At 53.2% G+C, this 26723-nt stretch overlaps 1 protein-coding gene and 4 non-coding genes across 5 annotated transcripts; all 5 read left to right on the top strand.

Moving 5' to 3' along the window:
* The first annotated feature begins 1758 nt into the window (after nt 1-1758).
* Nucleotides 1759-21987, top strand: CTC1 (CST telomere replication complex component 1). The gene is made up of 23 exons (XM_075560907.1): nt 1759-1848; nt 6089-6252; nt 8628-8865; nt 8982-9193; nt 10687-10831; nt 13230-13520; nt 13619-13747; nt 14296-14528; nt 14673-14850; nt 14953-15153; nt 16357-16483; nt 17018-17132; nt 17230-17557; nt 17650-17739; nt 17972-18162; nt 19000-19088; nt 19179-19353; nt 19720-19797; nt 20250-20394; nt 20484-20548; nt 20956-21121; nt 21208-21334; nt 21475-21987. The coding sequence occupies exons 1-23, from the start codon at nt 1816-1818 to the stop codon at nt 21612-21614; spliced, it is 3660 nt and encodes a 1219-aa protein (XP_075417022.1). The 5' UTR covers nt 1759-1815; the 3' UTR covers nt 21615-21987.
* A 673-nt stretch (nt 21988-22660) lies between these two features.
* On the top strand, nt 22661-22734 carry TRNAI-AAU (transfer RNA isoleucine (anticodon AAU)). Its single transcript has one exon. It is a non-coding gene; the product is annotated as a tRNA-Ile (tRNA).
* Nucleotides 22735-23098: 364 nt separating this feature from the next.
* Nucleotides 23099-23180, top strand: TRNAS-AGA (transfer RNA serine (anticodon AGA)). The gene has a single exon. It is a non-coding gene; the product is annotated as a tRNA-Ser (tRNA).
* Nucleotides 23181-23476: 296 nt separating this feature from the next.
* On the top strand, nt 23477-23550 carry TRNAT-AGU (transfer RNA threonine (anticodon AGU)). The gene has a single exon. It is a non-coding gene; the product is annotated as a tRNA-Thr (tRNA).
* A 2897-nt stretch (nt 23551-26447) lies between these two features.
* Nucleotides 26448-26519, top strand: TRNAP-CGG (transfer RNA proline (anticodon CGG)). Its single transcript has one exon. It is a non-coding gene; the product is annotated as a tRNA-Pro (tRNA).
* Nucleotides 26520-26723: the final 204 nt, after the last annotated feature.

The raw sequence follows: 26723 nt of genomic DNA, 5'->3' as shown, positions 1-26723 counted from the left end.
ATTCTTGGTGTAATATTGGGAAATAACTGCAAAAAAAGATTGTTTTATTTTTAAAATAATTTTATTGGGCACTCTTACATATATAACACTCCATAGTTCAATCACATCAAGCAGTATTGTACAATTGCTACCACAATCAGTTTCAAAACATTTTCTTTCTTTCTTCTTGAACTCCTTGATATCAATCAGCTCCTCTTTATCCCCTCCCTCCCCCACCCTACCCAGCAGGAGTCCTCATTTTTGCCTATCTTACAACATCCAATGTATCCATTCACATACAATTCTGTTGTTCACTCCCCTCAATCACCAATGCTATCAGCTCCCATTCCACCCCCCTTTCCATATCCTCAAGGAACCATTACTCCTGTTACTGTTTCTGAAGGGTCATCTATCTTGGCTGTCATGTACTGAATGATCTTCTTTATCAAATGAACATATGCAAGTCTAACATGATTAATGAGGTAAAACAAATAAAAACCCTAATAGTAAGGGGAGGTAATATTAAAGAACTGGAGGATAGTTATGTGGTTCATTAGTGCTATACCACACCCTGGATTTATCATCCCTTCCATGTGGGCCTTCTGAGAGCGACTGTCCAATTACCTTACAAGTGAGTTTTGGGTCTCCATTACATCCACGCCCATTCACATAGATTGGTTGCTTGTTTTTGAACTTCTGATACCACAAAGATTCTCTTTAGAACTTGAGACCACACTACCTACCTAATTTGTGCAAAACAGAGTAAGAGAGTTTGCAACCAAAGGGAAATAGAATTAGGGGCTACCATAACTTGTAGGATTAAATCTCTATTTTCTTGTTAGAACTTTCTTGCCTAAAATGTTTATGCTTATCATATCATGACCAATATTTGTCTTACTCCTAAAATGATTAGGTGTGGGCACAGCTGTAACCAGTCCTCAACACCCATCTTCACTTTACTTTCTGGTCGTGTCTTCCTCCTCTCTTCCGTTACACCGATTTCTTTGCAGTTCTTCCTGTTACAGACATGTTTACTTTTCCCTTTGTCCATTCTTCCTGAGATCATCGTTTGAATCTTTCATTTCTTTCAGTTCTAGAAACTCAACTTTTCCTAAGGCCTTCATTCTATCTACAGGAACACCGCCCGCACCCCCGCCCGAGTTTGCTTCGGCCTTATCCACTAGTCCAGTTGTTTTGAGCCCCCGCTGCCATACCCCCCCCCACCCCCCATGACATTCAACCGGTGGGAAGCACCGGGAGCTGAAAGCCAAGAGTCTCTAAAACCCCAAACACCCACCCTTTGCCCTGCAGTCCACGCTGACACAGTAACCGTATGTAACAGAGGACAACTGCCCCTTGGGGTATGCAGGGATGACATGTTTACGGAAGCAGCCTGCCACATCTCTCTGCCACCTGGGGGTTCAAAGGGCGGACTGTTCACGTAGCGGCTGAGTGCTAACGAACACTTCACTAGGGCTCCCCCCTAAGGGGACCTCAGCCAGCTCCAGCAGGCCTGGCGGCGTAGTGACTTAGGGGCGGCCAACTGCAAGGTCAGCGGTTCCCAGTCGCCACCCGCTCTGCAGGACGAAGATGAGGCTTCCGGTTCCCGTAACGACTGGCGGTCCGGCAGTCCTGCGCCGTCTCGTAGCGCCAGCGCCGGTCGGAAGCGACTCGCGGGGAGGCAGCGCGGGCAGGCAGCCCCGGAAGGTCTAGGGCGGGAGCCGGCGAGGAGGCGGGGCAACCGCGGGCGCGCTCCCAGTGACGTCACGGGGCGGCCCGCGTCGTCGCGCCACCTGCCGCCCAATCACCGCCCGGGGGAGGAGCTTCGAGCGCATCATGGCGGCCGGCGGGGCCCGCCCCTCTCTCTCCGTGAGTGTTGCTTGGCATCCTTCATCCTTCGTCCCTTTAGAAACTGTGGGTTTTCTGTCTTCGGCCGTGGCCGTGGCCGTGGCCTCGGCTCTCTGGCCGCCTGGCCCCGCGGAGTCGGGCCGGCCTGGCCGTCCCTTCCCACCCGCCTCGCTGGTTCGGCGCGCGTTGAACCTCTCGGGGGCTCCATCCCGCCTGGAGCCCGTCAGCCACCGGGTGGGGGTTGTAACGGGAGCCCGGGCTCCAGGGAGCATCCCTGCCGCCGCTGAAGGGGAGCGGGGCACTGGGTGGTGAGGAAGCAGACGTCTTTGAACCGTTAGTCAGAAGTTCAGCCTTGACAGTCTAGCGGAGCGGCGGCTTTCATCGGAGGAGGGATTAATCTGACACGGGCTTGGGTTTCCTACGGTGGCAGTGAGGAGCGGGCATCGGTGGGAACCGATTTGAAGACGCTGGGGCAAGGCAGCGAGAGGCGCTGGGGACCCCAACCGTGGCGTTGTGGAGGTGAAGCTAGTGCACTGAGGTATTAAGGAGATCCAGTGTAAAAGACATGGGGACGCACATCCCAGTTTCAGGGTCCAACAACTGTTTGGTTAGGTTGCCGTTTACTACGTTAGTAAACATTCAAAGAGAAGCGCGTCGTTTCTGTGTATTTTTAAAGTATTAAAAGTGAGACTGTACACCAATTCAACGATTTCCATATGCACAGTTCAGCGACGCTGATTCTTGGAGTGGACGCCCATTCTCACCCTCCCATCCTGAATCGTTTCCTCCCCAGGAACATAAACGCACTGTCCCCTAAGTTTCCTACCTAATCTTTCGAGTTGCTGCTGTCAGTTAGATAGGATTGAGTTTGGGGAGAACTTCAGGGTCTGGTGTCTATAGGTCAGCCTGGTGGAGAAGCAAGAACAACTCAGGAGAGAGATCTCAGTTAGACCCGAGACTTAGCACAAATCACTGTCAGTAGATGGCCATTAAAGCAGTTGGGATCGATGAGGTCATTGAGGAGAAAGTAGATCATGTTCTCAAACTTCAGCTTATACCACTTTTATTATCAGGGGAGCTTATTTAAGATACACACCCCTGTTTCTTCCACTTTTCCCCCACAAGGTTGCCAGTTCAACCCACCAGCCACTCCAAAGGGAGAAAGCAAAGGCTATCTTGCTCTTACAAAGATTTATAACCTCAGGGTGGAATCTAGCCTCTCAAATAGCCAAGGAGGCCTCCGTGTGGGCATGGCCTTCTCTTGAGGATGCTGGGAACTCTGATATTTCTCCCTGGAGGCGGGAGACACTCTGCTTTGTCTTCCTGCTGACACATGGAGCAATGCTAGAACCCTGGAGCTGGAAGAGCCACGTGGAGACCCACGCCAGAGATGCTTCCACCGCCACTGGATCCACAAGACTTTCCACCCACTGCACTCGGCATCATTGCATGTTTTACATGAGTCTGAAGAGGAATTTACAGACTGGTACTGGACATGTGGGCTAATATCTGATTTAGGGACTTGATCTGGACTGGGATGGGCTGTTTTCTTAATATGAAATTGCTCTTTATATAAAGTTCTTTCTTTTATACATATACGTGTCAATGAATTTGTTTCTCTAGTCAACCTGGACTACCAAAAAGAAAAGAAAGTAGAAAGATCTATAACCCAGAACCCTCTATAGAGTCACTGTGAGTTGGAATCAACTAGCTGGCATTGGATTTGAGGGGCTCCTTTTGGTTATTAATGAAAATATTTCGGTCTCTATACTTGGCTCTTTGTACTACGTTTGTATCTTTCTAACAAGGCTTTCTACTTTAAAGAGCTCCTGTCTCGGAAACCCTCAGGGGCAGTTCTACCCTGTCCTATAGGGTCACTCAGAGTCAGAATTGACTGGATGGCCCTGAGTTGGGTTTGGTTATGTTACATTGTGGGAGCCCAGGCCATGTGGTGAGTGATGGCTTTGAGCTGCTAGCTAATTGCAAGGTCAGCAAGTAAGACCCACCATTCACTCCATAGGCAATCGATAGACCGAAAGATCGACAGGCCTGGAAACCCAGAGGGGCAGTTCTCCTCTGTCCTATAGCGTCAGCCTGAGTATACATCAGAATTGCTTATGTGGCAGTGAGTTTGGTTTCAGGGGCTTATGTTTATATATATATGTGTGTGTGTGTGTGTATGTCTGTATATATATATATATATATATATATATATATATATATATATATATATATATATATATATGTTGCTGTTGAAAATACATACAACAAAATATATACCAAGAGCTTTTTCTACACATGATTCAGTGATATTGATTACATTCTTGAAGTGGTACAACCCTTACCTTTTTTAGTTCCTGTTTCATGAACCAAGCTCGCTGTCCCCCGAGGTTCCTATCGAATCACTTGAGTTGCTGCTGTCCACTTGATCCCACATAGTTTTTAAGCTCTCGCGTTAACTTGGCTATAAGGGCACGTCTGCAAAGGAGCCCTCGTGGTGTAGTGGGCTGGGGTGCTAACGGTAAGGTCAGCAGTTTAAGCCCCCCGGCATGTCTGTAGGAGAAAGATGTTGCTGACTGTTCCTGTCAGGATTTACAGTCTCAGACCTACAGTCTCAGGGAGCAGCTTGACCCTGTCCTATAGGGTTATTGTTAGGAACTGGAATTGACTCAATCACTGTGATTTTTTTTAATGCATCCAGAATCTGTCAGATATTTAAAGGTGGTTTCTGTCTTAGGAAGCCCACATTAGAGCTGGAAATACAGAACGGGAAACAAATGTAGTGGGATTCTATATTCCATGCATTTAGCAGGTGGAAATGCAAGGATATACCCTAGACTGAACAAACTATGGGCATTAGAAAGTATACTGTCTCTGCCCTTTTGGTTTCCTGGGCATAAGTAGTTAGATAGATAGATAGACAGACAGACAGACAGACGTGTGTATACATGTATGTACACACACACAGTGCTATGCTCTTATCTTCTTTGGTAAAGAGAATTTAAAGGAACCCTCTGACCCCCTGTCCCCCACGGTGGCCTTGCCCAGGCTTGCTTTTCATCTGCAGACTGTATAACCAGATCACCTGCCGGCCATGAGAAACAATTATACCTGGAGATGGTTGATCTTATTTTCTTGTTAATAATTTTATTGGAGATGATTGATCTTCATGGTGACCTGTGTAACATCCTCCGAGCAGGCCGAGGACCTGGGGCGAACCCAAGAAGAAGCCGAGGAGGAATAGCCAGGCTGGCTGGACGGGGGAAGGGTCAGTCCAGGTTTTTCATACCAGTGCGCCTCCAGTCCCGCGCAGTCTCAGTGGAGGCCTGTGGGTCTCTGTGGTGCTGACTAGGGTCCAGCGGAGCATCCAGACTAAGACACGCTGGGGAGAAGGCAGGGTTGCACTTTGGAAAATCAACCCAGGCAAACCCCTTATGGAACCTAACAAGCCAATCCCATTCTGCAGGGGGTTGCCAGGTGTCAGGGGCTGACTCTGGCAATTAGCAACGGGCTTGCTGGACAGAGAAAAGGCCAAGCTCAAAGCTGAATGGCCACCCGTTGAAGGGCTGGGGAACCGTTTCCATGATTCGGGAGCCCTGGTACCAGGAGTGATTAGGTGTTGGGCAGGTTGAACCACCAGCTGTGTCGGGGAACAGATGGGGTTTTCTAGTCCCACAAAACAGAACCTCGTGGGCAGTTCCGCCCTGTCTCACAGGGTTCACAAATTGACTCGATGGCATTGAGTTTGAGTCTTGTCTTTGCACTGATGGCTGAAACTGCTTCCCTCTGGGGGGCACTGTGACGGTAGCTGGGTTGATGACTTCGAGGCCAGTCTTCCCTACCCCTGGTCTAAGGCGACTGTTGATTGGATTAAGACTCTGGAGGTCTCTTCCAATCCTAAAGCTCGTTACTTTTCATCTTCGTCTCACAAGTATTCTTTGTGTCCCGCATCCTCCCCCCCCCCCATTCTCCTATTCCTCTATTCAGAAGCCCTGGTGGTGTAGGAGTTCTGTATCGGGGTGCTAACTGAAAGGTCAGAAGTTCAAAGCCACTAGCTATCCTCCGGAGAAAGATGAGGCTTTCTACTCCCATCAAGAGTTACAGACTCAGAGACCCACAGGTGCAATTCTACTCTGTCCACTAGGGTCGGCAAAATTGACCCGAAAGCTGTGGGTGTTTAACACTCCTTTGTTCTTCCCAAACATCTTCTTGGTGGACAAGACGGTCATGAAGGCATTTTAACCAGGCGCACTCTCTTTAGGAGCAAGCCTGGCTTGAGACTGCCCAGACCTTCATCCGGGAGACCCTGTGCCCTGTTGGCGAGGAGCCCAGTGACCGGTTGCCAGAGATGGTAATTGACTGTGTGAAGGCCATCTGGTTATCCCGAGGACAGGATCGAGGCTTCACACTGCCCCTCAGCTACAGGTGAGGAAGGGCGGGGGCTGGCTGCAGGCTGGCTTTGGGTTTGAAAAGGAATTCCTTGTCTTCCTTATCTCGTACTGCTGTAACAGAAATTCCCTAACTGAGTGGCCTTAGTGGACAGAAGTTTATTTTCTCACAGTTTAGGAGGGTCAAAGGCTGAATTCAGGGCACCAGCTCTAAGATAAGACAAGGCTCTCTGTCCCTTCTGGACAAGGTCGTGGCTTTTTCTCGGCATCCGTTCCCTGGTGATCTTCTTGTGCCATGACTTCTATCCTCCCCCATGTCTTTCCGCTTCATCTGCCGTTTCATCTACCTCAAAAGGGATTCCTTTCAAAACCCTACACTTACAGAGAAAACACATTGCCAAATGGGATAATAACCACAGCGTTGTTGTTGTTGTTGTTGTTAGGGGCCAGCAAGTGAGTTCCAAATCTGAGCCACTGTGTGCACAACAAAACGAAACCTTGCCCAAACCTGCCCCATCCTCACAACTGTTGTATCTGAGCCCGTTATTTCGGCCACTGTGTTAACTCATTTCATCGAAGATCTTCCTCTGTTTAGCTGCCCTTCAACTTTACCATGCATGGCCTTTTCCAAGGCATGGTCTCTCCTGAAAGGAGCCCTGGTGGTGCAGTTGGGCATTGGGCTGTGATTGGTAAGGTTAGCAGTTCAAAGCCACCGAAGAGGAGGTTTTGTGTTCTGTAAAGAGTTGCAGTCTCGGAAGCTCACAGGTAACCCTGTCCAGTAGGGTCACTATGAGTCATTTTGAGATGAAGTCCCTTTTAAGGAGCATTTTGTCCGTCACATCTTCCAAGTTGTTTGTTTTAGCAAACAAACTCCCTTGTTCTGTTAGAACCGCTGATCTTGATCCAGGTTCAGGTTCTGCCCGAGCACAGTGAAGTGTTCTGAGATCTCCCGCAGTCTGTTATGATCCACAGTCGAATGCCTTGCATAGTCAAGAAGACACAAGTTACCCTTCCTGGCGCTCTGCTTCCAGCCAGTACTCAGCCGTGATGTCAGCATCGATTGCCATATTGCACATCCTCTTCAGATCCGGCCTGAAGTGTTGGCAGCTGATGTAATATTCCAGTAGTTTGGGATTTCCACAGCAGACTTTACTTGCATGTGACATGCCAATTTATACACATACCACGTATATCATCCGCCTTTTCCAAATCCGATACTTTAAAATGATTGTTTATTTGATGTGAAGGGTACTTTGTTACTTAATTTCAGAGGGAGTTCTAAGAGCACTCTTACCTGGAGCCTTTGCTTGTTCTCTCTTCAATTTGACTGTATTGGACCCTGCGGCTCTCACCTGTGTCCACAGTGCTTACGTTTTTGTTTTTCATGATTAAAGAGTGTATTTTTGTTTGTTTGTTTTTAAACATTTTATTAGGGGCTCATACAACTCTTATCACAATCCATACATACATCAATTGTACAAAGCGCATCTGTACATTCAATGCCCTCATCAACCTTAAAACATTGGCTCTCCACCTAAGCCCTTGGCATCAGCTCCTCAGTTTTTTACCCTCCCTCCCTGTTCCCCCCTCCCTCATGAGCCCTTGGTAATTTATAAATTATTTGTCATATCTTTCCCTGTCCTACATCTCCCTTCACCCACTTTTCTGTTGTCCATCCCCCAGGGAGGAGGTCACATGTAGATCCTTGTAATCGATTCCCTCTTTCCACCCCCTCTCCCTCCCCCCTCCCAGTATCAATGCTTACATTACATTCATTGTTTAGTTAAACATAGACCGAAACCTCTTGTGACATGGTCTTGCTAGTGTGCACAAAGCCTGGAGACTGGAAAGCTGCGTATCAACTAATGGTTGTGGAGGCTGTGGTGACTGCCTGACCCCAGGGCAGCCGAGTGTGCCCTGAGCCAAGTGTCAGATGCCCAAGAGGCCCCCTTGGAGTTTCCTACAGCAGTGAGAGGAGCCAGAGACTTTACGGCAGCTGTGTTGTGGGACCTGTACAGGGTGCTCCCATACTTCCATTCTCTGGCTCCTTCCCATTCCTGTTTCATTGTCTTGGGTCAGAACGATTCCCGGCACCATCTTGTTCGAGGTACAATTCACCCCCCCACCGCCTCCCCCCCCCCCCACTGACCTGCTTCCCTCCATTCTCCTTCCTCTTCCACCTCTTTCTTCCTCCTCCTTCTCTTTCCTCTCTCTCTCTCTCTCTCTTCTTTCCCTAGCCTTTGGCCCCAGGCTGCCCCTGAATTTCCTTAGGTGCCTACTTTCCACTTTCCCCCTCCCTCCAGTCAAACTCATCTCCTGGCCCGTATACCCGAATACTTTTCTTGATGGGATGTGTTGGGGAGCAGGGTGACCTCCTAGCTTTGCAGGGCCTCGGTTTCTTTCCCTCTACAGCTTTGTCTCGGCACGGGACCTCAGGACCCACCAGCGCCTGCCATGCTGCAGCCATCTGTCTTGGAGCAGTAGCACTTACCAGGCTTGGGCCCAAGAGGCTGGACCAGATGGGGACCCCCTGCCCCGGGAGCGACTGCTACTTTTAGGGACACTGACAGATCTATCAGGGGCCTTGGACCAAGAAGCAAGGGATGGGAGCCTCTGTGTGCGCGATAACACTGGTCGCCTGGGCTGTGAGGTAAGTAAGGAGGGCGGTCTGCTGCCTCGGCCCTTCAAGAAGGCGTCGAGGAGCAAGGCAGCGGGGTCGATTGGTTGGCAGGGGCCTGGTTAACCCTTGACCCTGCTCTTGTCCAGCTCCTAGACCTGGACCTTTCTTGGTTGGGCCACCTGTTCCTGTTCCCCAGCTGGAGTTACCTTCCTCCTGCCAAGTGGAATTCCTCAAGGGAAGGGCACTTGGAGCTTTGGGCTGCCCCCGTGCCAGTGTTCCCATTGACCGTCAGTCCTGGCCCTGCCACAGCCATCCCTGTCCTCTACCCAGAGATTGCTTCCCGCCTGCTCAGGCACAGGTAAGCCTTCCCGCTCTAGGGGAGACCGGAGTGCTGGGAGACTGGGAAGCCGCTGGCAGGTGAGAAAGAAGGATCTTAATGTAGACGGAATGTTCTGCAACAACGGGGCTAACTGTAGGGCTAACCCCAAGATCAGCAGCTCAAACCCCCCAGCCGCTCACGGGGAGAAAGAGGAGGCTTCTTACTGCCAGAAAGATTCACAGCTTCAGCCACCCCCGCGGCAGCAGTTCTACCCTGTCCGTGGGGGCTCTGTGAGTCAGAATGGCCTAGAAGGCAGGGTTAGTTTGGGTTTTTAGTGTGGAGCTTCCGAGAATGTTAAGAGCACAGCCCTTCAAGAGAGTTAAGACCAGGAGAGTTAGGAGGAGGTTCTTTTTAGAGTGCTAGCTTCAGGCCAGGGAAGTTTCATCTATTTATTTATTTATTTGTTCTGTTCCCCGCCCCCCCCCCCACTCCCCACACCTCTAGGCCAGGGAAGTTTTACATCACCATCAGATTATTCTGTGGTATGAGTTGGGAGGAGCCAGCCCACCACCACCACTAATCACGAGTTCAGTAGCACAATTGTACGGTTGATATATATATATATATATATATTAAAGTCATTGAGAACATCATAGATAAGAGGTATTGCAATAATGGGGTCAGACGCATTTCATGGTAACATTGCTCACCTCAGCCCCCCTTGGTGGTCCATGCGAGAGAGGGGGAAGGGAAGGAGGGCAAGGAGAAAGGGAACAGAGACCGGGAGAGGACGGGGAGAGAGTGAGTGAGGGGAGCGAGAGAAAAAAAGGTCTCTATTGCTCACCTAGGCCTATATACCTTGTGGGGGTGTGCAAGCCCACTAATTACAGGTGGACATGTGTCACAGGAAGGGTTATACAGCAATGAGAGGGGGATAATCTAGGGACATACACGCAATAGGAAGAGGAGGGATTGGGGGTATACATGCGACAAGATGGGCGGATCCTAGAGTCAGGATGGCAGCTTAACTTTGACCTGTTCTCTGGATCTCGGTAGGAAGCATTATCAGTAGGGTGTAAACCCACCTACAGGAACCAAGCTCATGGTTGCCAGCTTCAGGGAGAAATAGTCCATTGTCCCCAGCAACAGGGAGCAGACCCACCCCTGTGGTGGGGTGAGGCAGCAGCCTGGCAGCGATTGCCTCCAGGGAGGATGCCTGTGAGCATCTGACTCCCCCCTACCCCCCCCCCAGTGCTAGCTTCAGGCCAGGGAAGTGTGACATCACCCTCTGATTATTCTTGCACAGAAGGGGACACAATGTAGGGAAAAGAAGAAAATTAAAAGGGAGGGGAAAAGAGGAGCTGATACCAAGGGCTGGAGTAGAAAGAAAATGTTTTGAGAATGATGAGGGTAAGATATATACAAATGTGTTTGATACAATGGATGTATGGATTGTTATAAGAGCTGTAAGAGCCCCCAGTAAAATGATTTATTTTTACAAAACCCAACTCCCTCCCTCCTCCCTTCTCTAGAAGCAAGCTTAGAGATGTGCAGCGAAACCTGGCCGGGAAGCTGGTTCGACTGAGCGCTCTGGTGAACAGTCCCTCGAAAACTTACTTTGTGCTGTTTCTTGGCGGTTCATCCCCAGGTGTCAGCCCTGTGCCCATCCTTGTGCAGGTGCGCACTTGGGTCCATTCAGTTGCAAAGGGACGTGGAGGGACAGGCAGCAGCGTCTGGAGAGCTGTGGGCAGGGCTGCTTTCTGAAGCAGGACTGTACAGGGAAGTGATACTCTCCATGTACAGGTGGTGGGCAGTGGGCTTTGTCCGCTGCTGGCGATTCATCTGCGTGGCCAGCTTCTGTGTCCTCTGTGAGATCTTGACAGACTGCCAGCATCGATGAGCCAGGAGTAGCCCAAGGGAAAGTCTTAGCGTAACACCCTAAGGTAGCACTCCTCACTCCTCACCTGTGGGTTGCAACCCCTTTGGGGGTCAAATGGCCCTTTCACAGGGGTCACCCAATTCATAACAGTAGCAAAATGACCGTTATGAAGTAACAATGGAAATGATGTTTTGGTTGGGGGTTCACCGCAACATGAGGAACTGTGTGAAAGGGTCACGTCATAAAGAAGGTTGAGAACCACTGGCTTAGAGGCTGCCCCGATTTCTGATCTTGTTCCCTTCTCCCTGAGTAGAAGAAGAGATGCTTTTTCCCTTTAGCGTATTTTAAGGCTCCTAGAAAGTTCTCTGAAGGGCAGGGTTGGCTCATTCCTATCTTGCATGTCAAGGGAGGGAGCGCTGAAACACACTGAGTTTCTACAGAGTGCTAAAAAGTATGCTAAGTCCTTCAAGTGCTTTATCATCATACTGCAGATTCTTTGTCATCTTGTTTTACAAATCAAACATTAATACAAAATGATAAGTAAGTTTTCAGATATGTGGTGGACTTATGACTCCTGTAAGAGGGCAGTCAGAGTAGGCACCTTGACCAATTCAGAAGTACAGGATTGAAGCCGGTCCTATCCTGTGGACTGCAGGGTCACCGGTGCTCTGGTGGGGGTGCACTTGGAGAGGACTGTTGACGGACTGGCGAGGGGACGGAATTTGAGGTCTGTTTCTCTAGAGACCCCCGGGAATCTCGTCATAAGACTGGGGCTGGGTCGTCTCCTGAAAAGGAGGAGTGGACTCGGAGGCGAGGCGAGAGCTGCCCGTAACACTGTGGGGCACGGAGGAGATGGCTGAGCAGTGGTGGGCCCCGCTGCCCACCACCATGTGCGCCGGTGGGTGGCAGGACTCCATCTTCCTCCAGGGGGGTGAGCAGAGCTGTAGCGAGGTGCCTGGGTAGCTCTAAGAGCGCGAGGTAAAAGGTCGTGAGGAGAGGTATTCGGGTTCTAGACTTGAGCTGGGAAGGGAGGGAGCTGCCGCACTGCGAGATGGCCTGGCACAGTGGCGGCCGCGGGAGATGGGATGGCGCAGGGGCAGGGTTGTGAGTCGGAGCTGTAAGCTTCATGAGTGTAAAGGGAGAGGGGCGGAGAGCAGAAACACTGATGGCCAGCCCGTCCATAGTCAGTCAAGGCATTCTTCACAACTTGCGCCCGGCGGTAGCGTTGCTGCCTAATCCTGGTGACCCCGGGCGTGCAGAGTGGAGCTGCTGCAGCGAGTTCAGACTGGTAGGTGAGCACTGTCATGGATGGATTGTGTGCCCCCAAGCGCCTGCCACTCCTAACCCCTGCCCCTGGGATGACGGGTGAGGAGCGACCCTCATAAAGCCTCAGGGACAGGGTCGCCGAGTCCGAATAAGGAGGGCTGGTGGCGGAGTGTGCTGGACATTAGGCCAGCCGCTCTGGGGGGCAAGGATGAGGCCGTCAGCTCCCATAAAAAGGCGACAAGCTGGGAAACGCTCGGGAGAAATGTTCTCCTGCCTGTAGGGTCCGGTCACTCTGAGTCAGAATAAACTTGGTGACAGCATGTTTTGGTTTAGTGGCTCAAGTCAACTTGATTGCAGTGCCCGTGCCAGTTGTCACGATCCCCTTTGGGACGTGTTGTCTCTGCTGTGCTGATGGGGCAGCCTTAGTGTAGGGTGAGCTTACACTTGGTATCTTTGGAAGGACAGAAGAGCAGATCAAGGAGGCGAGGAAGCAGAGATTGGGAAGGCAGATGATAGGCCACACGAGAGCTCAAAATCGAACTCCTGACCTTCAAGTTGATCACGTTTGCTAGTGACCCTGGAGGATGGGGTAGAACTGCCCCTGTGGGTGTCTGAGACTGTGAAGTGTTGATAGGAGTCCAGAGCCTCAGCTTTCTCCCTTGGAGAAGCTGGTGGCTTCAAACTGCTGACCTTGTGGTTAGCAGCCCAACACATAACCACGAGGTTGCCAGGGTTTCAAGGGAGCTCCAAGAAAGCAAGAAACCAAAGTGGACGAGAGACAGTGGCCTCCCTCCAGACTGGCTGTGGTGAGCAGGGGGCAACCCTGAAAGCTCCGTGGACAGACCATGTGGAAGTCCAGTCATAATAGAAAGGGGCGCTGGCTGAGGAGCAGCTTCCACAAGAAGTGGCTCATGCACCTGCTGTCTGTAGGTCCCTGCCCAGCTGGTGTGGCACCGTGTCCTCCGGCCTGGTAAGTCCTATGTGCTGACAGAGCTGCGAGTATCCAAGATCCACGGTCACCGCCACTGTGTGTGGACGACCGGTCCCTCCTCCCATGTGGTGCTGCTGAAACCGGCATGTGTGCGGGCGCTGGAGCTGGAGCTGGAGCTGGAAGGACCCCTCTCGGAGGCTGGCCACAAGCCACCGTCTGTGCCCAGCGACTCTCGGGACACAGAAGAGAGGCAAGGTCTGGTCCAGGACTCTAAGCTTTTATCATACGTGGTGAGCAGAAGGGCGAATCCCATATCTTGGGGGCGGGCAGTTTGGGGCTTCAGAGAGGAAGCAGCAGGAGCCTCTGAGCGTCTCTCCTCTGTCTGCAGGGAACAGTCACAGGCGTGCTCAATGAGCCTGCTGGCCTCTATGAGCTGGATGGGCAACTGGTGCTCTGTCTTGCCTACCAGCCATTCCACAGATTGCGGCGGGTGGTGCGACCCGGAGTCTCTCTGGAGGTGTGTGAGGGACAGGGCTGGTGACAAAAAAAAGACCCACCCAGCAGCTTCTCTAACGTCATAGACTGGTCTTTTGGCGGTTTGAGGTGTTTGTTTGTAAGTAAGATGGGCCCCTCTCTAACAAGAAAACAAAGTGTTCGGTGTCTTAAGTACGGACTGCGAGAGTACTGTTGGGAAACGTGCCCAGGAGTTCAGAGAGGGCTTCCATGTCAGAAGGGATGCAAGTCTGCTCAGCAATGCACCTGTGTGGCAGCAGGGCCTCCTGACTGGAAGAGGGGGTGTTGGAGCAGGCCCCGAGGTGTCGGGTGCACAGTGCTCCCAGGTGGCCCAGTGAGGCACCTCCGCCACCCTAGCCTGCAGGGCACCAGGTCCCCAGGGAGGCGAGTGGAGCAGGTGGGGAAGTGGGTGGCCATGGCAGGTGAAGCTCGGAGGCTAGAAGGGACTCGGAGACATCCTGGCTGCCCCTCCCGGAGCCCCGCAGGTCACCCTGCCTGAGGTCCTTGAGTCGGGATGTCACCTGTCTTTTCACGTGTCCAATTTTTGTCTAGCTCAGCGATGTGCACCTGCTGCAGTCAGTGGGAGGAGGAACGAAAAGGCCCGTGCTTGCCACCTGCCTCGGAAGCACCGTGCTCGTTCGGGGCTTTTCTCGTCAGAACCCCAAGGTCCAGCTGTCGCGGCAAGCCCACGGGGCCTCCCTGTACATGCAGCTCCTCTGGGAACGACAATTAGGACTTCCCCTCTACCTGTGGGTCACCAGGGCCCTGGAGGAGCTGGCCTGCAAGTAAGGAGGATGGGGCTCTGGGGTGGGGAGTGGTGGAGGTGGGAGACTGCCTCTGTAAGGGAAGCAGATCCCAGAAGAGACGTGGCCAGGAGGCGGTGGCCTTGCGCCTTTCAGGGAAGTGACACGGCTGCTTCCCCGACCCAGGCTGTGTCCCCATGTGCTGCGTCATCGCCAGTTCCTGCAGCAACCCTCTCCCGGCAACCCCAACCTGGGGCTGCAGCTCCTGGCTCCCACCCTGGATGCTCTAGCCCTGCCATGCAGCCCCATTTGGAACGCACACAAGGAGATCCTGGAAGAGCCTCATCGGTGTCCCCTGCAGAAAGTACGAGGTGTGAGGGGCAGGGAGGGGCCCAGCTAGTGCATTGGAAAGGCTGCCCAGGGCACCTGTGGGCCCCATGACCGATTTCTGTTCTCTCTACACCAGTACACCCGACTGCGGGCTACCTGCGCCTTCCCCACTCTGGCCAGCCTGGAAAAGGAAGGGCAGGCCAAGGCCTGGGACTCCTTTGACCCAAAGGCCCTCCTGCCCCTCACAGAGGCTTCCCACCTCCTCAGTTGCCAGCTCAACCTCCGCCTGGCTTGGTCCTGGCTCTGCCTGTTGCCCTCTGCCTTCCAGCCAACCCCGGTACGTGGGGCTCCACCTGGGCTTCCTGTGCCCCCCCCCACCTGCCTTTATTGTTCAGGTCACTCTCTTGTCTTTGCTTCTCTCCTGGCCATTCACTCTTGCGATGGTCAAGACTCGACGCAGGGGAAATGGTGCCCCAGCTCCAGACGGGGCAGGTACAATTCCGTGACTTTGATCACGCTCTTTGTCCATGCAGCCCTGCTCAATTTCCTTCTCGGAGTTCCTCCCAACGCATGGCAACCCCTGCTCGCTAAGCCCCCTGTCTAGCCCTTCCATTGATCCCAGCCAGGCAGACCTTGAAAGAGCCTAATGCTCAGGGCAGACATACTGTACTCGTTAAGCTAAACTGTTGTCTCCTTGAATAAAAGCTTCAGGAGAGGTTTCTGATTTCTGGTGTAAAGGTTATCTCTGGGTAATAGTTTCAGGGCTCATCCAAAGAGTCTGAATTCCATGAGAATTGCACATTTTGTTGTGCTTCTCCCCCCTGCTGATCGGGAGCCTTCTATGGGATCTTCGATCAAAACATTCAGTCACGGTAGCTGGGCAGAATCCATTTCTCCTGGTCTCCTGACGAAGGAGGCAGTTGTCCATTTAGCTACACAGTACATTTCTGTCCTTATTCTCTTTTAACCTGTCCAGCCTTAGTTAAAGGAGCCCTGCTGGTGTCAGAGTTGGGCTGCTAACTGCAAGGTCAGTAGTTCGAAACCTCCCGTAAGAGTGACAGTCTTGGAAACCCACAAGGGCAGTTCTACCCTGCCCTATAGGGTAGCTAGGAGTCGGCATCCACTTGATGGCAGTGAGTGAGTTAGACCTTGGCCCTCTCCAATTCTTCTCCTAAGATAGGAGACGATAGAGGTGGGTGATGGGGAATGCCCCTAGGACTATATAAGTCTCTTATTAAGTCTTATAGAGGTGGGGGGGTGGTCTCTTCTTAAGCCTTCTCATAGTTTGCCAAGTGCATATGAAATAAAACCCAAACCCTCATTATGTCCTGTAAGGTTCAGTGTGGTCTCCTACAGCTTACCTTAAATGTGTACCACTTTCTCTGCATTTTCCCCCAGTCTCTTTTCCACGTGAATATAAATTCCACGAGGTCTGACGATGTCTTTGTACTCCCTTTGCCGCTCGGATGTTGAGCGCAGTGCCTGGCACGGCGTGGGAGATGCGCAGAGTGTTTCAGACCGGGCCTTCTTCTCCTTGCAGGTCTTAGTCGGGGTTCTAGTGCCGTCATCTCATAAAGGTTCTCTGCAGCTGCGGGACCAAAGTGGCTCCCTGTCCTGCCTGCTCCTGGACAAGCACTCGCAGCCCATCGCTAACCCTCAGCTCATAGGTTTGGAGTTCAGAGGCTCTTAGAACCCGGGGAACCTGAGATAGGGCCCCTCTGGGGATTTGCAAGCATCCTGAAGCCGCATAAGCTAAACAACAATTTGTGGGGGGAGAAGTTTGGTAGACCTGCATTAGCTGCTTGAAGGATAAAAGCAAGAGGATCCCTAGCCAGAACTATAGTTCCCAGCATTCATTTCTCCCACCCTAGAGCTCAACATTGCAAACCGAGAGTCCAAGCCCTGGGTCCCATTTCCTTAGTTTGGAAGAAGAATGGGCTTCTTTTGACTTGCTGGGGTTTGTAGATGGGGGCACGCTGAAGAGGAAAGTTTCTGAGAGAGAGTCATGGGCACTTTAGGGATCAGCTGAGAAAGGAGAAACAAGGGTTAGTCCGCGTCAAGATTATAGGCTGCCTTGATCATGCTGATGGACTGCTTTCTGTCTCCATCCCTCAAAGGACGGGCTAAGCAGGGAGACCTGGGGTCTGTTCCATGCCCCGGCCTACGGTTCTCTTGCCAACAGGAACCTCTCCTTCCTCCAGGCTGCGTGGTGCGGGCGGAGAAGTTCCAGGTGATTGTAGAGAGGGATGTCAGGAGCAACTTCCCGTCCTGGAGGGAGCTGAGCATGAGCGGCTTCATCCAGCAGCAGCAGGCCAGGTGGGGCCCTTGGGGTAGAGTGTGCGCGCACCCAGTCTGGGGGAAGGGGCAGTGAGTGGTGTGAGGAGTTCAGTGCATCCTTGGACTGTCCCAACAGAGTCTATGTCCAGTTCTTTTTGGCCGATTCCCTGGTCGTGCCTGTGCCCAGACCCGTCCATCGCTCAACCACCTCCTGCAGACTTCCTCAGACAGAACCCACCGGCCCGGACAGACTGCACCAAGGACAGAGCCGGCTCTTCTGGCTTTCCCACAAGGAGGCCCTGATGAAGCGGAACTTCTGTACACCCCCAGGAGCCAGTGTGGTGGTGCCCAGGCCCACCCTCAGTTTCCATGTGTCGGGGAGGTGGATTGGGCACACCCAGAAAAAGGAGGGGACTGGATGGGGTCTGCCTGAGCCCGAGGGTGATGAGAACCAGGATCAAAAGGTGAACTGGGACGGCAGGGACTACAGAGGAGCAGCCCTCCTGTGGCCCAGCCCGACTGGGTGTTCCCAGCTTCCTGCTCCGCCTCCTCTCAGGTTCTCCTCATCTTCCTGGGCTCATCTGTCCGCTGGTTCGAGTTCTTGCACCCGGGTAGAGCATACCGACTTGTGGCGCCAGGTCCCCAGGTGAGTGCCCTCCTCCCGCATACTCATTCCCTAAATGCTTTCCTGGCTCGGGGTTTTGGGGAGGGTCGGCCAGGACCGGGCCCCTCTCAAGGATTCCGAGCACAAGTTGAGCTGTAGAGACAGAGAAGGCCCGCGTGTATCCAGAGCAAGCAGACAAGCTCGGGACACTGGGTTTTCTGAACACTTCCCTCCGGGCCAAATTCAGACAGTGCGTCCTCCCATTTCCTGGCAGATCCCAACGCTGTTCCAGGAGGGGTCATCCTGCATCTCTCAGAGGCCTTTGGAGCTGGCCGGCTGCACTTCCTGCCTCACTGTCCGGGATGAGTGGACCTTGGAGCCTGGGGACTCCCAGGATATCCCAGCTGTGTTGGATGTCAACGAGGCACTTCCCGAATCCTCGATAAGTGACATCCTCAGTGACAGGTAAATGCCCATCCCCTCTAGCTGATCTGCTTGCTTGCCTCCCCCTAGCAGGCTTGGTGGAGGGGGGTGAACCTCTGCCCTCGGTCCCAGCAGATGTGTCTTCCATGTAGGTTCACTACCTGATCTTCCCCACACGTTCGTTTTGGTGTGGTTGTAGGCAAATGTTGTCACAAGTCAGAGGCCCACTCAAACCAGGTCCCTTTCCCTTGAGTCGGTTCCAACTCACAGTCACCCTGCAGGAAAGAGTAGCCTCTTCCCATTGGGTTGGTTTTCCAAGGTTAGGTTCTTTGGGGGAGCCAGACTGCTGCCTCGTTCTCCCAGAGCCTCTGGGTGAGTTTGAACTGCCAGCCATTTGGTTAGCAGCCAAGCGCTTCATCTCTGCACCACCAGGGCTCTTTGCACAGTTAAGGGAAGGAAGGCCTTAACAAAGCAAAGGAACAGACAAGCCAACATAAGACACAAGGGGCAAAAGCTGAGACTCTAAGGAAAGGCCTTCCTTTAGAGCAAGATGTGGCTGGTTAATGGCATAGGGATCACTGCTGGCCTCAGTAAGCTTGTAGGATAGCTTACACTGACGGGGACACACACACACACCCCACCACCACCCCCACCACCCCCCCTCCCTTTGGTTGGTTGGTTAAGGGCTCCAGTTATCAGATTCTGTGGGTTTTGTTTTGAGTCAGATGTCTGCGGCCCCCACCTTGTTCCCATGTGCCCCGTATCCTTGACTGCGCCAGAGCTGGGTGGAGCGTGTGAGGTTTTCCAGGACTGCGGAAATGCCTGTGTGTGGGCTCGCCGTCCTGAGCCTTGCTACACCTTGTCCCTCTGCCCCTCCAGCCTCCCAGATTCCTTGGTGTCCTTCTCAGCGGAGATTCTGTCACGGTCCCTGTGCGCGCCCTTTCCAGCCTCCCACCGGAAAAAGCCTGGTGACCACACTGTCTTGGATGGGAAGGGGAGGAGGGGACCCCATGGCCCTGCCAGCCGAGGCTCACCTGCCCCTCTCCGGCCCTTGGCAGGGAGCACGGGCGCTGTGAGAGGCTGTGTGAAACTCACCGCAGCCCTGCAGACGGCCGCCCGCGACTGCCCCCTTCACCTGGCCATCTATATCGAGGAGCCGCACCTGCCGCCCCCTCTCGGCCTCCTGCCAGGGGCGCGGGTCTACTTCAAACAGCTGGAGAAAAGGGTTTCCAGGTGAAGGGCTGCCTGCCCACCGACGCAGTGCCTTTCCCCTCTTTTGATTAGGAGTTAGATGTAGATAATTTAAAAAGTACACACCACCACCAACTCAGTGAGTCGAGCCGGAAGGGCCCGCTGTCTGAGGCACGCTGGCGGCGCTCCGCTAGGAACCAACCCTGTGACACTGCCCGCCTTCCATGCCCTCCTTCCCCATGAGGTGGTCTAGACCCGAGTTTCCATATTCACCCTTCTTCGGCTTTGGCAAAGCCAGTGAGGCCCTGAGGGTGGGGCCAAGCTGTGATGCATGCAGCATGCATGATCTCTGACGTTGTGGCTTCTACCCCAGCCTGACTCCTCTCCTCTTCCCCTCTGCACCAGCAGATCCCACAATGTTTACTGTCATTTCCGGGCGTCCACCTACGTTCAGGTCCTGAGCTTTCCCCAGGAGACTACCATCAGGTCGGTGCCCCGGGCCCTGAGTCCACCTTCCCCTGGCATCCATATACCCCTGTCCCTGGCGTTCATGCCCCACTTGAAGGCTTCTCACAACGCCAGCAGAATGTGTAGAACCAGAGGACTTCCTCTGCCCCGGGTTGAAATGCCCAGGGCCTGACATTTTACTGAGAGGTGGAGATCTAGGCCCTGCCGGCTTTTCACTCTGAAGTGGCAATATGCACATCTCTCTTCCTCGGCCAGGCTGTTGTAGTTGGTTGAGCCTGAGAAGTAACACATGACTGTCAGGGGTCAGAAACCAAACCTCAGAACTCCGGTGTGGGGATGTTAGGGGTTTCTAAGAGAACACTGGCCCTCGGGTGGGTTGTATGCCCCTGCCTCCACACCTCTGCCTCTTCCCAGACCCATCCTGCTCTCGGAGCCCGTTGCTGTCCCTTGACCCCTGTCTTCCTCTCCAGTACCCCCTTGCCTCACATCTACCTGGCCGAGCTGCTACAGGGTCGTCAGGCCCCATTCCAGGCCACTGCCTCTTGCCATATTGTTTCTGTCTTGAGCCTTCAGCTCCTCTGGGCATGTGCTTATTGTAACCGCCTCTGCCTCCAGGTATGTGAGGGACCAGGAGGCGCTGGGTGCAGGGGCAGGGGCAGGGTGAGACTGGGAAGGCTTTGCTGACCATTTGGCTTTCATCCCAGGGAAGGTGTACTCATCAAGGGCCCCCTTGCCCATCGCAGACATCTGTTAGCCAGGCCAGAGTCAGGTGAGAGCACACGGTGGGCCCCACCACATCTTTTCCTTCCTCACAGACGCTGTGACTGGCCCTGCTTTCTCAGGCTCTGCAGGGACCCGGGCTGTCTTGCTGTCCTAGTGCTAGCGTAGTTGTAGGACCCCTGGTGAGGTGGCTGCTCACTGTGAGGTCAGCGGTTTGAAAACACCAGCTGCACCTCGGGAGAAAGATGAAGCTTTCCACTCCCGACAGCCTCAGAAAGGTTTGCTAAGAGTCGAAATGTTGAAGGCCGTGAGTAAGCATAGTGGCTAGTTCATATTCCGAATGAGGGTCAAGGTGAGCTCAGACTGGAAGCAGGGTGGAGAAGCATCAGTGGTCCAGGATCCTGGCCACCTGGGTTTGCTGTGGGCTTTAGGAGCTGTCTGCCTGCCCCGCCCCAGGCTCCTGGTGGAGGATGGGACTGCTGAAGCTGTTGTGACCTGTCGGGATCATCAAGTGGCCCAAGCTCTAGGGCTGCGGCCTCCTGAGTGGACAGCCCTCCTTGAGTGGGTCCGAGGCCCAGGGAGAGTGGCCTTGCACTTCTCAGGGCCAGGAGCCCAACTTGAGGTGAGATGTGACTGGGAGGGAGGGGCTCAGAGTCCCATGCTCCATGGGTTTTGGTAGAGGGTTTACAGCTGTGTTTTCCTTTCTAGTCCTCAGCGGGGATCTGCGAACCCCTGACCCACTACCTCTGGACACTCTGTAACAGCCTCTCTGTCCTCCGCCCTGTTACGCTGTCTTTTGAGCTGCAGAGGAAACCCTCCAAGATCCTTCCATCAGGTAAGGGGGGGGGGGGGTTGTGACTCCTGGGGAGGAGAGGGGCGAGGGAGTGGGAGTTTCTGCACCTGCCGGCGAGAATGGCAGCCAGGACCCAAACCACATACCCAGAGCATGTGTTTTTCTCTCTCTCCTCATCTTAGAACCACCCCGGCTACAGCGCTTCCAGTGTGGGGACTCCCCTCTCCTGACTCGCGTGAACCCCAGACTCCAGCTGACGTGCCTCTCAGTTCAGGAGGCAGAGCCCTCTGACTCTCTGGGGACCTTAGCTTCCACTCCGTAGCCTGGCCTGCAGAGATGACCTAAAAGGTTTCCCTGCCTTACTGGACAACTTCAGAACTGGAGCTTAGCTCTCTCCCGTCCTCTGTGATTGAGCCAGGAGCCTAGATCCTGGGATTCACAGACTGCTGCTACCTGACTGTCAGTTCTCCTCCTTGGTCCCAGCATCCCGGAGCCAACCTGCCTGCCATGTAGAGGAAATTGTAGCAACAGGCAAATCATGATGCTGTTCATATTTCCTCTGCAGATAGGTCCAAGACTCCTGTCCTCACAGGTGGCTCGGAGCCGCTGGGCCCTGCCTTCATGGGAAGGAAACAAAAGACTTGTCCTGGCAGAGGGTGCAGGGTGCCAGACCCTTGACCTATAATAAAACTGTCTAGTGCTCTTGCTGCCTTGCGATCCTTTCTGGGGCCCTGCTTCTCCCGACCCCCTCCCTGGCAGCCAGCCCATCCTTCAGTGTCATTGTTGCTCATATTTGCCGCCAGTGACTGTCTTTCCAGAGGTTTGGGGCAGAGGTGCAGTCCACCCTGGAAGAGCTTATGGTCCCTCAGAGGAAATGGTATCAGGAGTCAGGAAGGAACCATAGGCAGGGCAGGAAATGGCTCTGAAGGTCCCTAGAAGTATGAAGACACAGGAGAGTTGTTGGGGAGCCACTGATGAGGGAAGGGAGTTGGGGATCAAGTGAGCAAAGGGTGCTTATATGAGTGACCACCAGGCAAGGGGCAGTGCTGGGCCAGATGGCTGGGCAACCACCACCACACCTGCAAAAACCAGATAAACTCACAAGAGATTTTGACCAGGGGGCAGCAACGACAACCATTTTGGGATGCTCATCATTTGGGTGGTGAAGCCTTGGTGCAGCTGAGAAGATAGACGCTAAGCCTTTTGAGAGCTGCTCAGGGGTCTTTTGGTCCCTGGGGGTTCAGTTTTAGGTTTTGGGTTTGGGTAGTACCTCCGGGCCCACACAGCAAGATTTCTCACTTGGAAGTCATCGCCAACATAATTTGCAGTTACTACATATAGTAAAACTGGCTGAGCCGCCCTACAGGTGGCCGGTTAGCTCAGTTGGTTAGAGCGTGGTGCTAATAACGCCAAGGTCGCGGGTTCGATCCCCGTACGGGCCAGGCTGGTGTACTTTTGTTTTCCTTTCATTTGATTTCACGGACAATTGTGTACCCAAACCGAAGTTTCGAATGATACGCGGCTGCTTACCTTGCGAATTCCAGGGCTTGGAGTTGGCTGCTGGGCAGACAGGAGACAGGTGCGAAAAGGGGAAGGATCCGGTATCAGAATTGTAGGAAGGCGGACCGTAGTGGGTCAGGGCCGAGAGTGAAAGCAGATTGTTTCTTTCGCACTTTGGCGTTCGCACGATTTCATTTCCCAGCCGTGATCCGTTCGTTCTTGGTGAAAGCGGCCGGGATGAAAGTGAAGGATTTGCAGGGCTTGGAAGCTCAGAAAGGTACAGGCAGGAAGGCTTCACGGGGCGTTGTAGTCGTGGCCGAGTGGTTAAGGCGATGGACTAGAAATCCATTGGGGTCTCCCCGCGCAGGTTCGAATCCTGCCGACTACGCATCGTTTTTCTGCACTGCGTGGTTCACGCTTTCCGTTGGGCCGGTGCTGGCGCCCCCAGGAAATTCCTGGTTTCCAGAGGCCTTAGTGTCCAGGAGTGTTCAACTTGAGTCTGCTGTTAACCTCTTCGATGAGCTTCTTTTAACAATAGGAGATTCTAGTGGATGAATGGATCGAGGGGAAATTGTACGTTTGCTAAGTTAATTTTAGAATTATCTGAAAAAGTCGGGAAGAAGTGGCCAAGTCCTGAACGTTCTTCTCCTGTAGGGCAGTTTCCACGAGGCCTTTGCCAGCGCCGGCGCCGTGGCTTAGTTGGTTAAAGCGCCTGTCTAGTAAACAGGAGATCCTGGGTTCGAATCCCAGCGGTGCCTTCATCCCGCCTATAGGGATGTCCTTTTTATCTTGGCCCTGCTAGAAGGCAGGTCTCTTAAATTGTTTTTAGGCTCAAGTCGCCAGGGTTTCAAATTCTGCACTAAAATCTCCCGGATTTCCTGTTGAGATCGCCGCCCTGGGAAGGCCTGGAGTCCTGGCATGGCTACATTTGTGTTGGCCCATGTGGTCCGCCAGCACCAGCCTCGGACCTGAAGGCGGTACGCGTTGCTCTTCCAGCTTTCGGCGTCTTTCCTAGGGAGGGAGCCATGGGGCCTCCAAGCGCACACCGCAGCACACTGGGGACGAGCTGCCTCTATCCGAGTCGTGGAGACAAAATTCAGGGATCCTGGCGGGACTGAACCAGGCTGGGGAGAGTGGCGGTGCACGCCGGGGATAGGAGCCCAAAGCTAGGACCCGTGGGGCCTCTGTGTGTCCTAAACCTGCCTCCTCGGGAAGAAAGGCAGGAAGCTGGAGAACCATTGTAACATGTCGGAGCAAAAGCGTGGGTTTGCATTAGAATTTCCGTCTCGACGTTGGCAGGTCCAACCGGGGATGCAGCAGAGTTGATACCACATTGGTGGGAAACCCAGGGCTGAACCTCGTGCTGCAGATGAATATGAAGTGTCTTTTCACAAAACACGCTCAGGAAATACAAGCCGACTCCCTGAGGACGGCGACAGAGAGGGTCTGGGTGCTGTGGGAGTGTGTATGTGTGTGGGGGGGGGTGGGGGGTGGAGAGGACTTCACATCAGTTTGCAGAACATAGAGTATGGTCAGGAAAGGCTTTCTGAATGAAGCAAACTAAAGTCTTAAGACCAAGGAAGAAGTTGCCATCCGGTCTATTTAATAACTGCTATATTTAAAGCATTGTTGTGAGGCCCCGGGGGACATCGGAACAAAACAGAAGAAAATGTCTTTCTTCTGGAGTTTATATTGAGGGAAGGGAGGGAGTGGTGATTAATTGATAAACATAACAAAATCAAAATGAAATTACATAGTATGCTCATCAATTGTAATTAGACAAATAACACAAGGGATCATCAGCATGTGTGTGTGTGTGTGTGTGTCACAAGGTGGTTGAAGGAGAGGTGTAGGGGAGGGGACAAATTCAAAATTTGTGAATATTTATTAAGATAAAGAAACGTAGGATTTGATAACTAACTTGATGTGGAGTCTGAAGAAGAGGCAACCCCAGGATGCTGTCTGGGTTTCCCTTTAATTCTTCTTGAATTCCGTATCTATCTATCTATCTATCTATCTATCTATCTATCTATCTATCTATCTATCCTACTCAAACTATTGGCACTCCCCAAAATTACACCTCAGAGCTCATGCTTTCCATGTAAAGTTGGACTCTATGCAAACTGTAAAATACTTCCACCAAAGTTTAAATAACGATTATATTTAACCTTAGTTCTTGAATTCTAAAAGTGGAGCCATGGATGAAGTTTCAGGATTTCTATGAATTTCCTGATACTGTATTTTTCTAAGAAGAGGATCCATAGCTTTCACCGTGTTCTTTCACCATGAAGCATAAAGCATTTATGCTTCAACCTCAGCAGATAATTGCCTGAGGTCAAGTAAGCCGGCCTGGGGTGTGTGGACGGTGTGCCTTGAGGACTTGGGGGTGGGGGTAGGGGTGGGGAAGAGGTAGATGGCAAAGCTAGAGGCCAAAAGGAGGGAGTTACTACTTAGAAAAGAAAGGCTACCAGGAGATCAGTCTTTGGTGCCTCCGCATCTATTGGAAAGATTTGGCTTGGGCTGCCCATTGTTGGCCTCCCCTACTGTCTGGCCAGGTGCACCTGGGAAGGAAAAGACAACTGAACTTTTCGTCGGAATCTCTCCACCTCAAACGTGTATGTGGACTTGGACTTTTGGAAGGGCCTGGTTCCACAAATCAGGCAACTGGAGAGTAGGGCAAAATGGTTTGGCAGCCAGAGATGGTCCCAAGCTGGTCCAGGGCCGCAAAGGACAGATGACTTCTGGAAGGACTCGCCAGAGCGGACGCTCAGCTGCAGGAAAGCACGGGACTCCACCAGGCTGGGCCAGGACTCTTAACAGCCCTCGGGTGAGAGCAGGAGTGGTGTTAAGAGGGCAGAAACGCAGCCTGCAGCCCCAAGACTGAGGGCCCGAAGCTGAGCCTGCAGGTGAGGGCCGTGTGAGGGTCTAAGGCGGCAGGTGAAGAGTCTCCTGAGCCCACCCTCGAGGGAGCTGGAGGGCGGAGGCTAGACGGGAGAAGAGGAGGAGCCTAATCTTGCAGACCGGGGGATCTGGGGATCCGTGCCGGCAGCTGCTTAGCCATGGGGAACGAGACCGGCTGCAGGAGATGGAGCCCCTTCCCACTCACACAGGGTGAAAGCCGGTCTCCTTCCCAGACGCGGTCTGCCACCCGGCTGCACACTGCCTTCTCCCCGAGTCTTCAGGGTCCCAGGAATGACTCTAGGAACGCTCTGGGAAGACGCGGTCCACCTTGCGTTCTGGCCTGGTTCTTCTCCGATCGCCTAAGGGTTTCCGGGTCAGTTAGTTGTCGCTGTGCCCATGCCGAAACCGGCCACTCTGTCATTGGTCTCCACGGCTCTGCAATAAAGGGCTGAGACGGAAGACGTTGGACCCCGGTCATTATGGAATAGCCCAGAGACTGTGACTACTGAGAGAGGGAACCCGGGGGGGGGGGTTCAAGGCCGACCCTAGGAGGTGTGCTGAGATCGAGACTCTTGCGTCCCACTTGCGAAATGCCTGATCACGTAGGCCGGGAGCTGCGAGGAGTTATTAGATGCCTGTTCAAGAGCCCTTGTGCTGCGGGCGCGCACAGACACGTTTCGCTCTGCGTCGTGGCCCAAGACTGCAGCAAGCCCGATACGACCTCTAAAGGAGTCCGCGGTCCACGGCTCGCGTCGGCTCGTTGGTCTAGGGGTATGATTCTCGCTTCGGGTGCGAGAGGTCCCGGGTTCAAATCCCGGACGAGCCCGTTTTCGCATTTTGGCTGGGCCTGCAGTGTTCCCAGAGCATTTGCTTCGAATCAGCCAGAGCACAGCGGCCCGAGGCGTGTGACGACGGTGAGCACTTTTGTTCCGAATGGGCGCGTCTGTGGCAGGAAGAAGCACCCGGCGCACAGGACGTGGGTGCAAGAGAGGTGCACGCCCTACCCTGGACGAGACCGTCACTTCTGCCC

Source organism: Tenrec ecaudatus, chromosome 10, assembly GCF_050624435.1.
Source record: "Tenrec ecaudatus isolate mTenEca1 chromosome 10, mTenEca1.hap1, whole genome shotgun sequence".
In the NCBI taxonomy this organism is placed as follows: Eukaryota; Metazoa; Chordata; class Mammalia; order Afrosoricida; family Tenrecidae; genus Tenrec; species Tenrec ecaudatus.
This window is presented reverse-complemented; position numbering and strand designations above follow the sequence as displayed.